Source organism: Argopecten irradians, chromosome 1, assembly GCF_041381155.1.
Source record: "Argopecten irradians isolate NY chromosome 1, Ai_NY, whole genome shotgun sequence".
Classification (NCBI taxonomy): domain Eukaryota; kingdom Metazoa; phylum Mollusca; class Bivalvia; order Pectinida; family Pectinidae; genus Argopecten; species Argopecten irradians.
The window spans coordinates 62,936,718-62,957,242 of NC_091134.1; the positions used below are offsets into that span (position 1 = coordinate 62,936,718).

At 33.8% G+C, this 20,525-nt stretch overlaps 1 protein-coding gene and 1 long non-coding RNA gene across 2 annotated transcripts; one reads left to right on the forward strand and one right to left on the reverse strand.

Moving 5' to 3' along the window:
* Window positions 1-1,566: 1,566 nt before the first annotated feature.
* On the reverse strand, window positions 1,567-14,132 carry LOC138304744 (ras-related and estrogen-regulated growth inhibitor-like protein). The gene is made up of 4 exons (XM_069244997.1): window positions 13,690-14,132; window positions 8,390-8,446; window positions 4,271-4,347; window positions 1,567-2,584 (listed from the first exon to the last, which is right to left on the reverse strand). Exons 1-4 carry the CDS (start codon window positions 13,751-13,753, stop codon window positions 2,117-2,119), a joined length of 666 nt encoding a protein of 221 aa, XP_069101098.1. The 5' UTR covers window positions 13,754-14,132; the 3' UTR covers window positions 1,567-2,116.
* LOC138304752 (uncharacterized) lies at window positions 12,205-18,392 on the forward strand. The gene is made up of 4 exons (XR_011205634.1): window positions 12,205-12,227; window positions 12,574-12,987; window positions 14,047-14,166; window positions 17,531-18,392. It is a non-coding gene; the product is annotated as an uncharacterized lncRNA (long non-coding RNA).
* Window positions 18,393-20,525: the final 2,133 nt, after the last annotated feature.

Here is a 20,525-nt window from a genome sequence, read left to right on the forward strand (position 1 = left end):
AAGTCTTTTGAGCTACAATATTGCAGCTAATCTAAACATTGATCAGTGGGAATACTCGTGTTAAGATAAAATGTTAAATTCAAGAGTTTAAGTGAATTTTTACAATTCGGCATGTTTTGCAACAAATACGGCGGTTAAACTTTTTTTTTCAAAACTGGTCTTCGTTTTATGTTCATTGTTCCTAAAAGTATATGATAGGAGAATTTGTGATGATTGAAATGCCTTCCCATATGCTAAATTTGTATGATAAAAGCTGCAACCGCCATTTTTATGACAAGGCCAAAACGGACAAAAAAGCAAAACAACAGATGATACGATAAGATAAAATTTTGTCGGGTTGGCGATCCTCCCGTTATCAAGTACAATTAATGAATAGAAATTCGGTCCCAAGGCAAAATTAGACGAAAAATGCAACTATATTGGTCCTATGTATAATATACTGTTTACGATCGTCACGTTTTTATTTCTTAATCCTCGTCAAAATAAAGCTTATATTTACAGACCCTATAGCTTAAAAAATCAGAACTATATATATAAACAAGTTTCAGTTTATAATTTTTTATCAATATTGAAATCATTATTATTGGCATAACTGCGTGTATGTAAGGTCACGGATCAAGGTACTTTTGTATTGTCAATAAAAACCTCTCGGGTGTGTTACTTACGAACAGTTATTCAGTAGATATTAACTGTCAATCCCTATACGTTTTATTTGTCTTTATCAAACCTTCTTACCAAATAAAGAAAAAGAAATGATTCGTATTTAGTAAAGGTTAAATGTTTTATAATATAGACGTACGTAAGTATCACTGTGTTAGGATCACGAATATCAAACTTGTTTTAGTGGGCGTGGGAACACTTTTATCGATGAAAAGAAAGCAAAATTTTGTTGAGGCATATTTTGATAATTTTTAATCAAATATTTGTATCATTATAACCATAATTTACATGGTAAAACTTGAATAAACCTTAGAAATACCCAAATACATCAGCAGTAATAAGGATTTGTTTTATAGACATACCCCTGCAGACAAATGTCACCCTACCCTCGACATCTGACGTCTATTCAATACTGACATAGCGGTATTTACATACGGCCTGGTGTCCCAGTACTACTTGTACGATAGGTCGTGTCGTTTATTCAACAGAATAGGTATTCTAACACAGCTTATATATTACAAACTAATTGTATCATTCCATCTAAACAGTGCTTGATTGAATACGATTTAATAAAATATATATAAATTAAAGCAAAACGCGAAAGTCTAAAACTTATTAGGGGTCATATGCCAAAGTGAAGTTGTGTCAACTAAAAGATTATAATGATATCACGAACTGTTTTGGTTGTTTCATTTGGCGATTATAGCATCAAAACACAAATTTATCTGATACTAATCATTTTTATATGACTGACTGCAGCAATATTACTGACTGGATTATAATTAGGGGTCATAAAACGTTTTATGGATAACATTTAGAAGTTGCCTTTTAGAAACCATCTTAATTCAATGATATACCCATACGTTTATGTACCCATACGTTAAATAACAAACCAAAACAATCGTATATTTATCAGAGATAAAATCATGACTTTTACTTTAATCAAAACATATCAAATTGCATCTCTTATAAACAACAATAACAATGGAAATCAACAATTATCACACATTTGGCGTTTAACGCCGACCTTGAACAAACAATTGAGTTCGTCAAGGTCACTAAGTCGTCACAATCCTGTCATCCTCCGCCATATAACGATGTGTTATACGTCATCATACAGTCAAAGGGACTCCCTTTTATGATTCCGGCTTCCGTATGATTACAGGGTAATGTCGTCTGCACTACAATGAAATCGTTATAAAGTTTACTATCACTTTTTCATAACCATTTGATGGGGATTTATTATCTAGACGATACACAACATTATGTTACTGAATCACATTAACAGACATTAGACAAAATGCATGAAGGATGAACCAGTTAAGTCTCTTATCCATACGGGACTATTTGACGCTGGTTCAGGCTTATCAAAAGTAGGATCGTCCATTTATGTGCGTGCATAAAGGAGACAAAAATGAAAATGAGCTATGTTTAGCGTTTCTTGCAGACGACACCGTCATGATGTCAGCTTCGGGCTTGCAATATCAACTGATGTTCTTCTTCTTTCAAGTTCATTGTCTTTCTTTCCAAACATGGCTCCTAATTTCCTCGAAACGGTTACTAGAGAACTCCGTCGACGTTTTAGCAACGGTTTATTTTGCTGCACTATTTTTGTTTCTCGCAAAAGTGCCTGAAATGCGATGCTGATTGTCATATTTGTTTCAGCAGCTGACACCTCATAGTATTGACAGTTAAACTCGATCGCCATCTGGTGGCCTTCGTCCACACCCACCTCCCGTCGGTGCTCCAGGTCTGTCTTGTTGCCGATCAGTAATGTAGGAACATATGACGATGCTCGCTGTTTATTGACAGTCTCGAGGAGAAGTTTAGCACGTTCGAAGGAACACTTATCACATATACTGTATACAATGACGAACGCATCAGCCCACGTGACCTGCCCATCCGCCGGAAGTGTAGTAGAATCCTTAAAATTAAAATAAGTGATAAATCAGAATTGAAAGAGACTGGAAATTACCATGACAATAATTTATTCCACAGAAATTGTGGCATATATGTGTACTTATGATATGGGAAGTAATGGTATGGTACCAAGCAATAGTTACAAATGATATAATGGAACAAGGAACAAATGCCATTTTGTTGAAATTACCATTGAAAATACCATTTATATTTTGGAAAAGAAATCACCAAGGCTTTAATTGTTTTGGGTGCTAACGAGATCGGAGCATGACTATAAGAAACTCCTTATTAATCGTAGCTCAAGGAAAACCAAAACACCAACAAATGTTACCTAACGTGACTTGGTGACACGGCTAGGATCATTCACATTACGGCTTTGTGTGAGTAACATGAACACAATTGTACCAGAAAACAAAAACGTCGTACAGTAAGGTTTTTTTTTGTTTTAGTTTTATTTTTCATTTACATATACTGAAAGAGTTTTAATAAGGGGTTCAATTTATAAGTAAATGAAATTGTTTATAATGAAACATAAAGCTCCAATATTCAAATTGTAATAGCAATGTAAATGAGTATATGATTTTTGAAGACCAATATATACATCACATGGGTCATAAGAACAAAGAGCTTAAACACATTACAACTGTATTCTCATTTTTTGCTTGTGGACATGTGACGTTATCTAATCATATGCCAATGGAGTTTAATGTATCGATAGAACAAAGGGCGTTACCATTTTGTATTAGTTAGAAATGTTTCATCTTTCTTGTATCAGCAGGTTTATCGCGAGACAGGATTTTCAGAGAACAAGACAAATTTGTATAGCAAGCTTATTGGATCAGATATCCATGTTCTCGGTCATTGACCAGGTAAAGTAATTTCTGTGTGAGAAAGGTATACATTGACAATGTCAGAAGGTGTCCTGACCAACTTACTCGTCCGATTTCATTAAGTATCACCTAGATTCGTGTTGACAAAACATGATTATCTTAGTGAAGCAATATTTCAGAAGTGCCCAAACATGGTGAGCTAATTACATCCGATGTTATGAACGTATCCTATAGATGTCTATTTGTACTGGCGATATAATTCCAGATAAACATATTTCAGTTCTATGTTATGACTGACACTAGTTATGTCAAGCATAATAGTGACAGGTATAAACTACAATAAGTAACTTAAACCCATGTTTTTTATGTTGGCATAACAGATTTTAGATATGTCTTGTGGTTCTATTGTTTCCTCCAACACTCCACAATTTAAACTAATTTTATCTGCATAGTTGATGAAGTAGTTCTCACCTTATTCTCCTTGAACGTTTTCACGAATTCTCTTTTTATCAATTATCTTTGTTTTCAATTTGCACTATGTCTATTACTTTGATGTTCAAGTTAAGATTTTTTTGTTTAATATTTTCAAAGATACACATATTACCAAATGGAAAGGGTTAAGGAGCTAAGGTCGCTATTTTATTCCTGTCTCAATGAGATTTATGATGCGATAGCAGAGCGAGATGTAAGCGACGAAATGGCAACTCCGGCGGTATGCTTCTAATGGGTTTGACATAATCAATCTAGTGGTCATATTTTTATTCAGTATTGTTATAAGTTATAATTAGTTTAGGGAAATGTGCTATAATGTGGCCAACTTGTGATAAAGAAAACTGCAATCGTTTCCAATCTTTACTTACCTTTTTTGTACAGGTATCCAGAATTTCTATGTCTGTCATGTAGTCCTCCTGTTTAATGCTCGATTTATACAGAAGATCTGGAATAGAAAACAAATATGCAATGTGATAAACATAACTGAGTGTGAAAATAAAAGCCTATGGTCATCCCTTCATCAACGTGGTGATACAACGTTTAATTAGATTGTATGAAAATGATGTCAAAGAATCTTGCATCTTTCGAATGGTGATCTATGGAAATAATTATCAGATTTAAGTTCAGGTCATGTTTATTTTACAAAAATACATAATTTAATCCATTCGTAGAAAATGTGAAGGAAAGATTGTTGTCGACGACTTTAGTTTGGCATACAACGATTTCCATGAGATATTTTAGGAGATATTTTAAAGTTATGCGCATAACATCCCATACAATTTTTGAACCTTTTGAACTCAAGCCTAAGATTAAATGTCAAGTTTCCAAAGGAGTTGAAATAAAATTTTTGGTCTGAATAGTATTGAATTCCACGAGAAACGTTATCTGAGTGAAATCGAAAACGTATCCAAAAGATTGTTTTCCTAGCCTAGGGACATTGTAAACAATTCTTGAGCAAAGCCTATACTACAAACAAACGCCAACTTAACTTCTTGTCGGGGATTAACCGACTGATATTGAAGCTTTTAAGACACCGGAATACAATTCAGAGGACTTAAGTACTTTTTGTACTTTTATTCCTTATGAAAAGTACAATTCTGTCTTAAAAACACTGATTACGTACACAGGTGTTGTATTTATTCCAAAAGTACACAACCTGTGTGAAGCCACCACTTGAGATGTGTGTTGGTGACTTTGATGTTTAGACAGATGGCCTGGCCACATTTTTGCCGGCCATTACCCTAATGAGAAGTAGTATCATATACCTTTAAAGGTTAATGGATCCCTGGTCTAAGCAGCCCGCTATTTGTGTATCAGATCTCTCAAGACATATGTACTGTTTAACTTATAATCCGGTACCTATCCATCCCAATATTTTTATAGGTAAACTAGGTATTTTTAAAGTTATTCAAGTCTGAGAAAAATAAGACAGTTTGCTAAAATGTTTCGAATACAATCCAAGATAACGTTTATTTCATAATGATGTTACCTACACCTGCTATACCAAGTATGTTTATATTGAAACAGATGGCAATACTCATCATTTAAAAAAAAATCAATTGTCAAAAGGTCAGCAGATTTTCGGAGGAATATAGAACATTATTTGAAATTAAAGAAAATGTTGTGTGTGTCTCAATATAAGTTTCGTGTTGAAGTAGTATATATGTCAAACCGAAGTAAATTTTACCATGAACGGTTATTTTGTATGTCCTCCACTTCTATAACAATACAATATATACGTGTGGGTTATTTCGTGTGGTGCAGACTATACCTGACACGAACACTTAACACATGTGTGAAATGTACAGTAATCTCACCGGCTACATTGGGGTTCTTCTGGGCACGAAAGGAATCACTGGAAATACTGAAGGTCCTTTAATTGATTTCCTCTTTATTCATTTAGAGAAAGTTTTTAATGATTAAAGAAAATAATTAACAGAAACTAACGTGCATTTGATTCTGGGAAAATAAGATAGATATTAACCTTGAACAGACATAAAATGAGGAAAAGGAATATCCGCATCTCTATAACTACTCATAAAATGGCTTGATATTTTACAAACATTGGTAATCCAGTGATGATTGCTCACATATCAGAACAATCATTGAGGAGAGATGTAATCTATTGATATAATATATCAATTCTTAAAATAATCTTACATGTAAAATATCGTGTTGATTTCCCCTTAATGGGCCCCATTGCACTCCCAAGATTTCATGACATTTTGTGTGAATTTCTCTACATTGCATATCATTATAACAAGCTATTCAATGTTTTGATTTCAGGAGTAAGTGTCAGTAAAGCAATCAAGTACCCTCGTGGTTTCACTTTGTCTGTATCACAGTGAGAAAAGATTACCGCAGCGGGTATGGTGAAAAAGTAAACTTTTCAATCAACCTCATATTGTTGATGCAGGATTTAACATAAGCTTGAGGGTGTATCAGTTACATACGGCGGCGTATTAGGGCAACTACAAACTTTTATTTATCTTGTACGTACAAGTTATTATCTTGTACGTACAAGATAGTATCTTGTACGTACAAGTTATTATCTTGTACGTACAACTTAGTATCTTGTACGTACAAGTTAGTATCTTGTACGTACAAGTTAGTATCTTGTACGTACAACTTAGTATCTTGTACGTACAAGATAGTATAATGTTGAAACTCTCGGTATTAAAGGCTTTGGCTGGTTTACTCTCACAATGGCATCGCATGCTATACGTATATTACGTAAACTTTGTTTAAGCCAAAGGGAGAAAAGAATATATGTTGTGGAGTTGTAATGCTGTGATAAGTTTCCGAACACTTATATGTAAATGTTTATAACAGAGTATTTACTATGATCATCATTTGGACAATAATTGATGTGTGTATATATGTCTAATAAACACAAAAACACATATGAAATATTTTGTTTTGCTTTTGTTGTCTTTGCAATCAGTAACTCATTCGAATTAGGGCATAATGCCTAGGATTTTTTTCGGAGGCAGTTAATTATTTTCAATACTACTATTCTGAAGTAAAATAAATGCTCAAACATTTCCAATAATGGCACCATTGTGAAGTATTTAACTTTTATTACTGAAGAAAATTACGAATTTGTTTAATAGATCAAACTTATCATTCATCACTAAATATATCTTATCTATAAAACAAGCGACTATACAGTTTTCTCGAAAGGAACTATACAGTGTCAGTTTCAAAATAATGCAAGTGACTATACAGTTTCAACTCATAATCCGGCAATTTCAAATTACGATTGTGAAAAAGATATTGTTCTCATTAACATATATTCATATTTTTAATATTGTCAAATAAGTTAATAAACCTGTGATCGTGCTTGAAGCAATGTAAAGTAGACCGACTATCTTTAATTACGAAAAATATCAGGCGGGTGACTCAATTCTGCGGTGATGAACAGCAGTTCAACTCAACTTGTATGTTCAAGATACTAAGTTGTACGTACAAGATACTATCTTGTACGTACAAGATACTATAAGTTGTACGTACAAGATAGTAACTTGTACGTACAAGATACTAACTTGTACGTACAAGATACTAAGTTGTACGTACAAGATAATAACTTGTACGTACAAGATACTAAGTTGTACGAACAAGATACTAACTTGTACGAACAAGATACTATCTTGTACGTACAAGATACTATCTTGTACGTACAAGATACTAAGTTGTACGTACAAGATACTATCTTGTACGTACAAGATACTAACTTGTACGTACAAGATACTAAGTTGTACGTACAAGATACTATCTTGTACGTACAAGATACTAACTTGTACGTACAAGATAATAACTTGTACGTACAAGATAAATTAAATTTTGTAGTGGCCCTAATACGCCGCCGTAGTTACACATTATCCAGCAAAGAAAGAAATTAATCTTAAGCTGATTATCACATGCTTACAGATACGTATGTGAAAAGCATCTGTGCATTAACATTGAAACACCCGCACTGAGAACATGTCTATTTGAAGCACGAAAAAACAATCAGTATATGATTTGGTTAGGATGTTAATTGTTATGGAAAGATGATTTAAAACGAAATAGTGTGTGTGATTCCGCTCCAGTTAAGTCTTTATCACAACCTTTTACGATTCACCCACATACTAAGTTTGCTTTGTTCCTGTCACCATTTACGTATATATATAAATGTTGAAGCTAGGCGATGGCTTCATTTCAGCCTACATGTATTTTGTTCTTGATATTTGAGAGCAACATGCCTGCACCTAGAGATCTAATTGCATACATGTTGTTTTATGATAACAATTATCATTTTCTTACGCTTCTTACGGATTTGTGATGTGTAGCTGTCATTGACATCTCGCTAATATAAACCATATATGTTGTGGTAACGTTATAAGCTAACTAGGAAGTATGACATGTGTCTGACTCCGATATAAGCCGTGAAGGCTGGTTAAGGTACCCCGCTCTGACAATCATGCTGGTCCGTTGTGTTAACTTACCTATATTTGAGTTGTATTCACCGATGAATCTCCGAGTTAAAAACCTCACTGTGACCGCTGTAAAAATGGAAATAATATGATAGTATGTTACAATTCATATGATAAAATAAAGCTAATGTTTTATATATAAAATGTTTTATCATTTCATCATGGCCGACTGTCGATTCGGAAATTGTGAGGTGTCTGTTATACAAAGATGGAAATCAAGTCATCTGAATAATAGAAAGAAAACATCATACATTCGAAATAAAGATTTATATCAAAATATCCCTTTCCGGTAGACTTATCTGACTTTCAGACAAGTCATGTAGTGACATTGCAAAAAATATAGTATATCCATTGGACTTTCTCTTCGTTTTGTGTACAGACTATGAAAATACCACTTGAAAAAAATACAAAATGCTTATCATCAGATTTAGAATATGGCGGTTAATGTATGCACTGTCTGTGTGCCGGCCTTATTTACCGGGTAAATATTATTGATGATTGGCCTTGGGATACTGATATAAAACAGTCCCCAGTTCTAGTGGGGTGGGGACGTTAATATCTTTGATATATGGACTACAAAAATAGCTTTTGGTGGCCGTAGGCCTGTAATTAGCTAATGGGAACCTTACCCCACAAATGTGGACTAAAGTTACAAAGTCCTTTCATCGCCCACGTAGCTATATTTGTACTCCGTTATGACTACATAATGCACCACTTAAGTCATTGTGTACCATGTTCATAATTGGGTGATATATCCTGAGGAACCCCTAAGTAGCAAAGAAATATAAAGAAATGACCTCAAAATGGCACTTACTGCATCAACCTTTCCTAACTTCATGGATGTGATAGAAATTCATCTGCTTGCTTCAGGGAAGTCATAGAGAATCACCATAGGGATGGGAGGCTATTATGCGATACATTTTGTAAAGCATTTTGACCATTATTGTGAGATAAGGTAAAAAAACACTTTGCTGTATTGAATGCCTTTTTACGTGTATATTGATCTACTAGCACCCCTGCAATAGAAAAACATCTACCAAATAGGATATTTTGGTTATTTTACATTGAAATCAGAACACAAAAATGTATTAATATTTTGTATATAATTAAAAATTGTTAATATTTACTTTTTTTGCGTTTTAAAACGGAAATACCATAAAGAAATCTATTGTTTATAGAAACTCCTTAACTATGATCAAGTGACTATCGTGACTTCCAACACCCATGAGGGTATATTGAACCATATCAGGTAGATAGCGCCATGATCCTCATGTAGCTTACCTGTATAGGTTATCGACATAAAAACAGGTGTCAAATCAGAATATCTTTTTGTTATCATCAGATGCATACAACCTGGAGCTATTTCCGTGTGCATACATATCTTTATAGTGTCGGTATTGTGTTGTAATCAGGCGATCAAACCCAACAACCGAAAGAAGATAAAAAGTGTATTGTGGTATTTTAATAGTCTGCGTTTTTTGCAGAAAATGTCATTTTCCGCATATTTCACCTTTTCTTTAGGTTTAAATATAGGTATAGGTATCTCCTATGACTCTGAAAACATATAATTATACTAGCCTAAGCTGTTAGATCGTAAACTACGAGATAAATGTTATACTAAATAATAATACTATGGCTTTACATGGAAATTGAAAGGAACAATAGTGTTTGGTACACACATAGCGATTCTGTTTCAATAAGTATGCTGGATGGCCGGTGTCCATTTCAATACACCTGAAACATACATTTTTCAGCTGCCACCTGCGACTGTCACTCAAAGCCCATCAGTCTAGCTACTTATAAATGAATTGTTATCTTGTCTAATGAAATACTATGTATCAGAATTGGGTTAACAAATTTTAACGTTTTCAATTAAATTGCTTGTAGGAACGAAAATATTTAAAGTCAATTATATCTTATTTTCTATGAAGTCATTGTCGCTTTCTGGGATTGGTGTAAAATAGTTTCTATGGATTTTTTATGAAGCTGACCATACTTTCAAATGCCATCTGCACATGATATAAAATCTATCCGTGTGTATGTGGGATAGATATTGTTGCTACATTGGTAATACTATTTATACCCATGAGGACGTTAGCCGAGACGTTCAGCGTCAACATGCGAACACAAAGTGACTGGTACGGTTAAGCGAAATTATAGACACACCCTAATTAACAAACTATGTTACATTTTAAATAATTTAACTAATCCATCATATAATTTTACCAGTCAATGCATCTAGATATACATATAGTATATACATGTCACATCATGTAAATGATCCCAAATTTGTAATGGTTCCTTTCCTTTCCTTTCCGACACATTATGCTTCATACACATATCAGAATAACCATTACTACGATGTTTAGGAGCTTATACGGTCTTATTTGTCATAAATAGGTTTCAATTTGGTCAGTTAGTGATAAAATATCGGATCAACTTAACTAAATAAAATAAGCATTGGATATGTAACATCAAAAATAAACTCTCTGTGTAGTTACACAAAGGGATTTCTTTGTTTCCAGTCAAAAATGTTTCAAATTTCATTTATTTTTGTCTCACGAATTAAACCTCGCACAAAGGGATTTAGATTCAGTTTTCCATAACGTATAAAGCACGAGAAATTCACAGAAGACTGATATTTATGACAAAATGATTATATAATTAGATAAGACGGAGGAAAATTCCAATAGAACGTTTTGTGTGGAGCATACTCCTTTGTACGCCACATAAAGGCAGCAACTTTAATGCTGTAATATTACCTAACCGAGAGGATATCGGATGTTTTATATCTGGGTTTGTAATTTGTTATGTTAAACAGAAACTAATTTATATCGAATGAAAGTCGAACTATTATGCATATAAAAAACATCAGAACTATTTTAAACTCTTTAATTCGCACATTCTTTCCTCGACATGGAATACGATTCCCGGGCTCAGATGTTTATTTCACTATAAAAAGTCGGTGTTTTCTTTTACAACTCCTTTTCTACAAGGTTACTGATGCGTTTGTATGACGGCGAGGTTATTGCATTTTTAATTTTGTGTGGCTTTCTTTTCCTTCCAACGCTATTGTATCTTTTATCATTAAACATTAGAACACGTATTGCAGAGTCATACTAACAGTCCATGATTGCTGTATTACTATATAGTTGATTGAATCAATATTGCACATTATTTCGGTGCATCTCTTTCTATTACTACTGGACTATTTGGAGAAGTCATTCAAAGGTTTTAGGTTAATAATTGTAATTTGCGCTTACTTAATCGACTTTGAGACTGAATTATCATTTCGAAATTATTTGCTGTTTTAATATGGTTCCATGTATTTATGATGCATTTCAGTATTGTGAAAACTGATTTTATTTTATGTTTTCTTGTAATTGTGATTTTTTGATTTTTTCTTTCTTGCTGGTTTTATTACGTTTGTTCACCTTCAGCATGGTAACTAATATCGTTGTGTTACGTATGAGAAATCTACTATTTTCATTGTTTTATCATTGGGCTCATTATAGCTCAATGATTATCAAGGTTTATTGTAATGATTAAAGATATATATAGTCACTTATGGTACATTTAAACATTTACATATTGACACAGACTTGGTGTTTTTCTAAAACCCAATATCTTATCTCACACCCCAAGGTCTTACCCAGAAACCGTATCGTTAAATCGATATATGGGATCAGAGATGTATACCCCGGAATTAGGATTTATGTACAGGGATTGTTGCTGTTGTATATCGCCTAGATCCGGGTTTTGTTCCAAACGACATTTTTGTTAAATTACTTTCTCTAAATACACAAATATATCATCAGCCGATAAGACCCATAGATAAAGGTTTGTATAGGTAAGTCGCAGGTAAATTAACTTTTATTCCCTACATTACATAAAGCTACTTGAAACGACCCACAAATAAAAATGCCATTTTGTTTGAACACATGTGTAATGTAACCCTCTTTAACATATTTGAAGAAGATACGTATTGGTATGGGTGATAATTACAAGTGGGATTGTTGTTAGTTTAAGTTTTGATCAATTAAAATTTCTTTCAGTCTGTGTAGTGATAAAGAGTCTGCCAGTCCATGGGAGCGAGAATGGTCATTTTATTGAAACAATATCTCTAACGTAGGGTTTGGTGTGGATTTCCAGTTAGTTCCACGTAGTTTTTATTGGAATTATTTTTTCATTATTAGGCAAACGATGACGCTACGAGGATACCGTCTCTCGGAAAACCTCAAGGTCACCTAATACCGCGACTAGGTATTTGTTCATCCCAGCTAATACCATAAGACGGATGAGTATCCTACGATGAGATATAAGTCGTTGAGTCAACACATAACAATGTGTATCTGAAGTACCTGAAGAGACAACTTTATCATCCCATTCTAATAGCTATATACATTATTGAGTCAGTGACAGCGATTTCCAGATAACATATAGTGAATGTGACAAAAAAAAACCGTCTGATCAAAATCAAAGTGATAGAGCGTCGCCAAAAGGTCGTCCTCAGACTCAAGTGTCATACTATGGGAATCCATTAGACTGAGGACACATTATCGCTGACACTCTCACACTTCATATATCGATTACAGGTGAAAATTTTACAGGTAGGTGGCAATAATATAGCCCTTGCATACACAACCGTGGAATTTTGTGTACAGGTATGATATATCTACCAAAGTTCCTTAAAACCATGGGTTCGTGATCGTATCGTGCATTGCGAAATAAGTTTAATATTATATGTTACGTACTTATTACAGCATTAGATGTTAGCTTAAACAGAAAACAAATTTTATCTTGAATTGTTTGTAAAACATTTGCAAACAAAATAGAATGATGACGGCAGATTTTGTAAACGCATTCGAAGAATACTGGCACTTTGCATTGGGTAGCTTACTAGTAACTCAAAAAGGTTTTTCGCTTTTATGTAATATTTTAAGAATATAGGTATACAACACAACACATATTTTTAATTATCCGTTTGCTTAGGATTCTGCCAGGTACTTAAACTGATCAATGCAAAAAAAGTTTAAAACGTTTGCGATGTCATACTGCTGATGTGACTTAAATGTATGGTGATGATACCGGTACTCTCATACCAATTTGTGAACATTTTGTATCTCATCCACTTTCACCAAAAACAAATATTGTCCGTCCGACACAATAAATATCTTCACTTCATAGAAAATAAGTTTAAACTATGACGCTACATAAAGACAATTCTTTCAAAGGTTCGCTTTCAAGGATCCACAAAGAGCGTGTCCACCACTACCATTGATAATTTTAGAAGATAAAAGAAAACCACTTACCCGATTTTCCGACGTTTTCGGCTCCGAGAACCACAACTCTGAGACTCGCCATGTTTAGCTTCATTTGTAAAGGCTGCTCACAATTAATACCGACTAAACGATTCCTGCATCACGTCTGGTCGGGGACGTCCGATATGGCACTGTCACTAATAGTATCCTTTTATCTAACAGATAATCACTGTCTGTCCAAACGCGGATGTCAATATACCTTAAAAAGGAACTTAAGTTAACAGTCCGGCTTTAGTTGGAACAGTTATTCGTAGCTCGCACAGAAAGCAATATATTCTGAAATCCTTCTTATGAGGTTAAAAACGTTGATATGAATTTGGAAAAAGTCACATGATATTTTCTTTTCAGTTTTTCAGTTATAAAGAGATGATGTCCCGATCTCTGTTCGTGTTACTCTAAGATTAGGTCTAACTGACACATAGGTTTAATGTCAACATACAGACCACGTGACTCAGCTGTATAATACAGGTACGTGTGATCACCTTGGTGTATCTGTATCGGTTTACTACTATACTTACACCTTTATATTTGTCTATAACTAAAATGGTCTCGTTATATACCACATGATAGCCAAACTTTAACATTAAATATTATCTGAATTTGTCCTTATTGCTTTGAATATATTTCCAGTAACTTGATATTGTTGACTTTTTCCCTGAACATTTCCAACATAATAAAGTAAAAGCTAAATTAAACTTCAGTACATTACACCAAGTATCCTCGATATATACCTGTTACAATGTTATCTTGTAAAGGGATAAGCAGGTGTAGTGTTATGTAAGTCATGTTTGTTTTGGGTTTAAGTCAGGGTATTGTTGACAATTGTTGCCTCAAGTGGACGCTTAGAAACCATTTAATATTCTGAGTATTTGAAGATAATCAAGACAGTTACTAAACATTTCTTTTTGAATGCATTCTATTTCCACTTTTTTCAGAGTAGCAGTATCAAAATAAATATTTCCATCATTGTCATGATACCATTATGTCAGAATGCATTTTTATGTATAATGCTGATTTATTTTTCTCGTTGAAACGATAGCATTTGACACAATACATTACATTCTAGACCTAGTAACTACCATCTGAAATATAATTATAGGTACAATAGAAACAGGATCGCTGACGTGCACATTATATAATAATGAATGCATGCCAACCTTAGAAATATAACTAGTCATAATGGTACATTTTCGTTTTAACTATGTTTTCTTTACTCTTTAATATAATTCGTCCACACTTAAGTTGATATTGAATGCAGAGCTAACGTGAATTGAAATAACTTAAATAGTTTGTAGCATGTTTATCTTGTGTGGAATGCATGTAGATTTCAATTAATTCCATGTAAATCTACAGATATCATACAGCGACCATGGCAGGAGTGAGAATTAAGGAATGTCGAATTGATCACATTCAATCTACCTGGTAATTGAGCAGGTAATCAAGTATACCTGTGCACAGGTGTAACCCACATAGTAAACATTCCTCCAGGTATGCAAATGTTCAGCGCTAGACGAAAGTAATAAACATATATAGTACCGCTATTGAATCCGGACATTTCGCACAACAACACATTTAACGACTCGACCACCAAAGCTTTACTTGATGTAACAGGAAAAATTCTAAATAAAACCACTTTCAATGTACGATAAATTAACAACTGTTTTATTCGATCAAAAGATCCAGATGAGATGAAATTGATTCCAAAATTCTGAATTTTCTGTTTAAATGTTTACGATGTAGTAAGAAAGCTTTAACGATGGTAAAGCTATGTGACAACATAATTGACCCACATCAAAATGTTATAACTCTACAGTTGTAGCATTGTCACATCATTGTCGGAGAAAAACAGCACGTAATCTAGGTGGAGGATATGCTCTTTGGAACACATGAAATTTTGTTAAGCTTATGATAATCTGTATGTTTTTGATTTTGGTATTGTGTTTAAAGTCCTATACACGTTATATATAAGCAAAGCTACCAACCCACGGCAAGTACCTGTCAATCCAGAAGGTAGTGGAAGCTAGTCATAGAAGTAGGGTATATATAACCATTGGGCAAATCACAACTCATCTGTTCGTTAACATAAGTATGCATATCATAAACAGGACAATCATGGAGATTTATCCCATACTTCACAGGGATATCCCTTGCTTGCTAGGGAAACGATATCTCTATGTTACTCAGGGGGTTGTAAGACAGCTCGCACGCGCTAGACAATAACGTGACGTCATCAATACATGCGGCGTAACTGCGGCGCGTATTGTAGATGACGTCATCTATTTTGACGCATAACGACGTTCCTGCGATCATGGTGCGATAAATGCTGGAAACCAAGTGGACTTTCATCATTTTTTCTACAAAGTATAGGAGAAATAGGATCAAATATGGATCCGTGAAGTGGACAGCGATATCTCAACCCTCGTGAAAGATTTTGGCAGTCAACCCTCGGCAAGCCTCGGGTTGACCGGCCAAAATCTTTCACTCGGGTTGAGATATCCCTGTCCACTTCACAGACCTATGTAAGATTCTATTAGTCTTCTTGTAGCATTTTTCATCAGTCTATTCTAGCTTCTTTTTTTACATCATACGTCAGCTTTGGTCTACTACATAAATCTATTCATCAGAGTTCTTTGTATCCCAGGTCGTCATGGTTGAGAGATTTTAAGGTCTCGTGCCATGGATACCATTCTTTATCGTGTAGCCCGCCCAGTACCAGTTTATGTAAGGCCTCGGAATGACATTTAACACATATATCTAAACGTTTAATTGTTGTTCCTCGATTAATTTAAGCAAATTTAGAGTCACTATCCTCTTAAATAAAGAAAGTCTTTTCACAACTTTTTATGTTGAACTATTTGTGGGGTATTTTGATCTTCATTTGAATAAACAAGTGATTTGATGTCGTGTAAGTTACTGATTGATAATTACAGTAAACGGTCTTCGTTGCTTGCTTTATTTCTTTTGGAATAATTCATTTATGGAGTGTAGGAAATATTTAGGTTAAGTTGAATATAATCGTATACGCTTTGTTGAAGTAATTCCTATTTTATCTTTTCTATTCTTCTTCGAAATGGTTTTAGGTCAATGTCACTTCAACTTTATCTCCTAGGCCACTGGTCAGAATGACATAATGTTTGAAAAATGTAGCGCCTTTGCTTCAAAAATTACAAATCATGCAAAAACCTGGATTACCAAAATCAGAAACTATTTTATTTCCTGACGTAAAATAAATGCATACAAATGTTGACAACGACCTTCTCAAATACGCTTATCCAAAAATTACGGCAACATGTAAATAAAAATTTACATTTGTACATACATACCCTAGATTAGGTTAACAATCTCTAGAAGAGTAGACACTCATTGCCTTAATGTCACAACCTGATGTAATTTATTGAGGTTACACAACAAGTGATTGTTGGATATGGAATTTATCACACGAGTGAGTTGTTTTTTAAAAGTTACAAAAAACGCGAGCTTTTGCAAGTGTCTTTTGTAACTTTAAAAAAATAACTTACGAGTTTGTAATAAATTAACCCCGAGTTGTGTGACCTGTTTCTTCCACAGTGAAATCATCTACAAGACGGCCAAAAGAAGATAACGTTATTTTCCAATATGCAAATAAGGTGTAGTAATATCATCATAAGAAAATAGGCCTTATTGATATTCAGAAATCTTAATTGTTGAAATAACGTATAAATAACAAATTATTTTAATTGTGAACAAATATTCCATGTATTCTTACTTACCATAATGTTTTTTAAACGAAATTATTATAGGCAGTTGAACAATAACCTTATCATTGTCGAACGACATTTTGATATGTTTACAGCACAGTGACATCTACTTCCCACCAGATAATCATCAAACCATTATAACCAAGTTAAAGGCCGGCCTAGGAGCGTTTATTCTACCGAAATCACCTCCGAAGTCCTCGTTCGTCAAGATACAACACTAAATCATAGACAACTATAAATAATACGAATGGGAAAACAGTAAAGATTTCTACGCCGTCACACATCCCGTTTCAACAGCGGTTTGGTCAGCGAGCAGCGATCAGGGTGCTGCAACACGACGTCATTCGATAATTGATGACCATAACAATCTGTGACATGACAGTGAGAAAAAAGTAGTTCGTGTTAAAATTTAAAATCTCAACCAATCAAAAGACAGTAATTGTTCATTTTATCAAACATTATATTTACAAAACAAGATGTGTACATGTTTCTTTAAATATGACGGCTCTTTTAAACTTTACAGAATATTACTATGCTCAAAGATATATAGCTTATTGAAAAGGAGAAACTACTATTAAAAATTTACCAAACATTGGAAAAAATGTTAAAAGCTAGTAAAACTTCCAAATCCCTTACAGTTGTACATATCCTTTATTAAAATAAAATGTATATTTATTTGTTGTCTTACATACATGTGTCATGCTTGCATTTAATTGGGATGTTGAGCAGTAATTTTCAATGGTATTATTAGAAATAAATAGGTGTTAGTGGTTTTTTTTGACTGAAGAGGGCCCGATAGTGACTATGTTCCATAGAAAAGTGATTTTACTTTAAATTTATTTTGGCCTTTTATTTCGGATAATTAACATACTAGCTTTATACCGTTCTTACCTCATTACATTTTTTTTTCTTTTATCTCTTTCTTTTCTTGTTTTCATTGTTTTATTTGAATTTTTTCACAGAAGGATATATCTACATTTAATACTTTCCTTCCTAATTCTTTGTTCTTTCTTTTATTATTTTTTTCTTCCTCCTCCCTCTCTATATTTTTTTGTTTTATTAGTTTAAACGTCCTTTTAAAAGCCAGGGCCATATAAGGACGTACCAGGTTTGGTGGTGGAGAAAAGTTGGAGTATCCGGAGAAAAACCATCGACTAGCAGTCAGTACCTGGCAACTGCCCCACATGGCTTTCGAACCCGCATCCCAGAGATGGAAGACTTGTGGTAATATGTCGGGACATCTTTTTTTTTTCAAGGATCAAAATAGTTTTATTTTATTTTATCTTATTTTTCTCGTCAATAGGGCCTCTGGGGTTGGATGTTGGGACATCTTAACCGATCGGCCACCGCGGCCCCTAATAAACCCAAAAATGTAATTATATTGATGAATGAAAGGATAGAAGAGTGAAAGATGTGCATGGAAGACAAATATATTCATATTTCATGGTTATGTGATTATTGTAAAATTGATATATTGTTTGAAAAAAAACTAAGAAGGTGTTATTCCACTAGTGGAATATCAACATATTTATCAAATACACAGCACATTTATACGATGACCTGATATTTGAATACCACGACGCATTGGTGTAGAAATATATCTATCACATCTCTCTTAAAGTAACTCAGAAACAAAACACAAGATGATGACAACCTCTAAGCTTGTTGCAGAGATTTTCGGTTAGTCAAGTCATAGTCATTCACCATTAGAGTTAAATGTTGGCCAATGAAAATTTATATGGCGACCAAATGACCTCAATTTTCACCTTTTAATTCTTACTTTATTTATAACATTTTTTGTGGTATTCGTCAATGGAGCGGTGAACAGTTACGCTTCTGAAGCTTGTTCTATCATGCCAGCAATCTTATTAGAATAGCATGTTCTTAACTTGTTCGTTACCTCCATGACTCTTGTTCAATCGTAATAGTCTGTGATGAAACCATGGACAGATAATTATCCAATTCTTGTATATTGTGTTAAACTTCCTGTAGATAGGTTAAATTTATTGGGTTTTTTTTTCACAAATTAGTCATGCTTGTATCTACACTGTCGCTTGTGAATCTGTTAGGGGAATGAAAGTATGTGTTTCAACTTTCATGGTCATTACATAACGCTTTTGTTTATATATCAGCTTTATGCAATGATATTTAACTGACTGACGATAGCTTTATAATTAGGTGTACATATATTTTTAAAAAATCACTAAAATATATCCAGCTGCGACAAATAAAAACGTCTGCAACGCAATACACCTGAACCTTGCACGGCTAATATCTCTGTTCTATGCTTGTATTCTGAGATGTTCATATTGTACTAGTGACCCTGATGGTATATTCACGGGACATCGTATCGCTGAATATATCATGAACAGAGTATGGTCAGCTTATCGTTGTCTTATCAAACAGTTTATAGTTGAAATTAAAGTAATAGTATATATGCTTTTATACGGGGCATTTTTGAAGCCCTGTATCAGAATTTTATGTGTCAAATGGAGTGGATTTATCCTAATTAGAACATACAATGTACACAGAGGTTGAGACATGTATGTAAAAGCTGTATTTCAAGGAACATAATTATTCTCAGCTGATGATGATAATGACATGATACAGCACATTCTTAAAGCTGCCAAACAATATGCATTATATTCTTTCCTTACGTTGAATAGGTAAATATGTATCATTCCACGTGAACATATTTACCGCTTGTCCTATTTAGCATGTATGAGTGATATTTAATTCAGTCGACCCCCTGGTGAGTATAAATATAGATGATTAATTAACATGACCTTGTTATTACTGTGTCTACATGACATGGCATTTTGATGGAATTCCTTTTTCGTCCATGGACTCCCTTTGTTAATATTGATGCCTCTGATATGTTTATAATTCACCTTTTAGTGTTAAATGTTTTCATCCTTGAAGCGATAGCAGGAGGTAGGTTATTAGACTAGAAAGACATCGCCCTAAAACGTCGTACGATTCCTTGTATGTCTTAAATCAATGACAACACGTCCTGTTTCTCGAGTACAACACCCACGACATTTATCTACTTTAATTGCTTGTCATTGATATTTGGTAATCATACGAATA

What these genes read in the sequence shown, in the direction of transcription:
- LOC138304744 (XM_069244997.1), bottom strand. Translation starts at nt 13,753, where the DNA reads ATGAAGCTAAACATGGCGAGTCTCAGAGTTGTGGTTCTCGGAGCCGAA. An exon ending in CGAAAACGTCGGAAAATCGG is followed by an intron (nt 8,447 to 13,689) that starts GTAAGTGGTTTT and finishes CCATTTTTACAG; the next exon opens with CGGTCACAGTGAGGTTTTTA. An exon ending in TGAATACAACTCAAATATAG is followed by an intron (nt 4,348 to 8,389) that starts GTAAGTTAACAC and finishes TTTCTATTCCAG; the next exon opens with ATCTTCTGTATAAATCGAGC.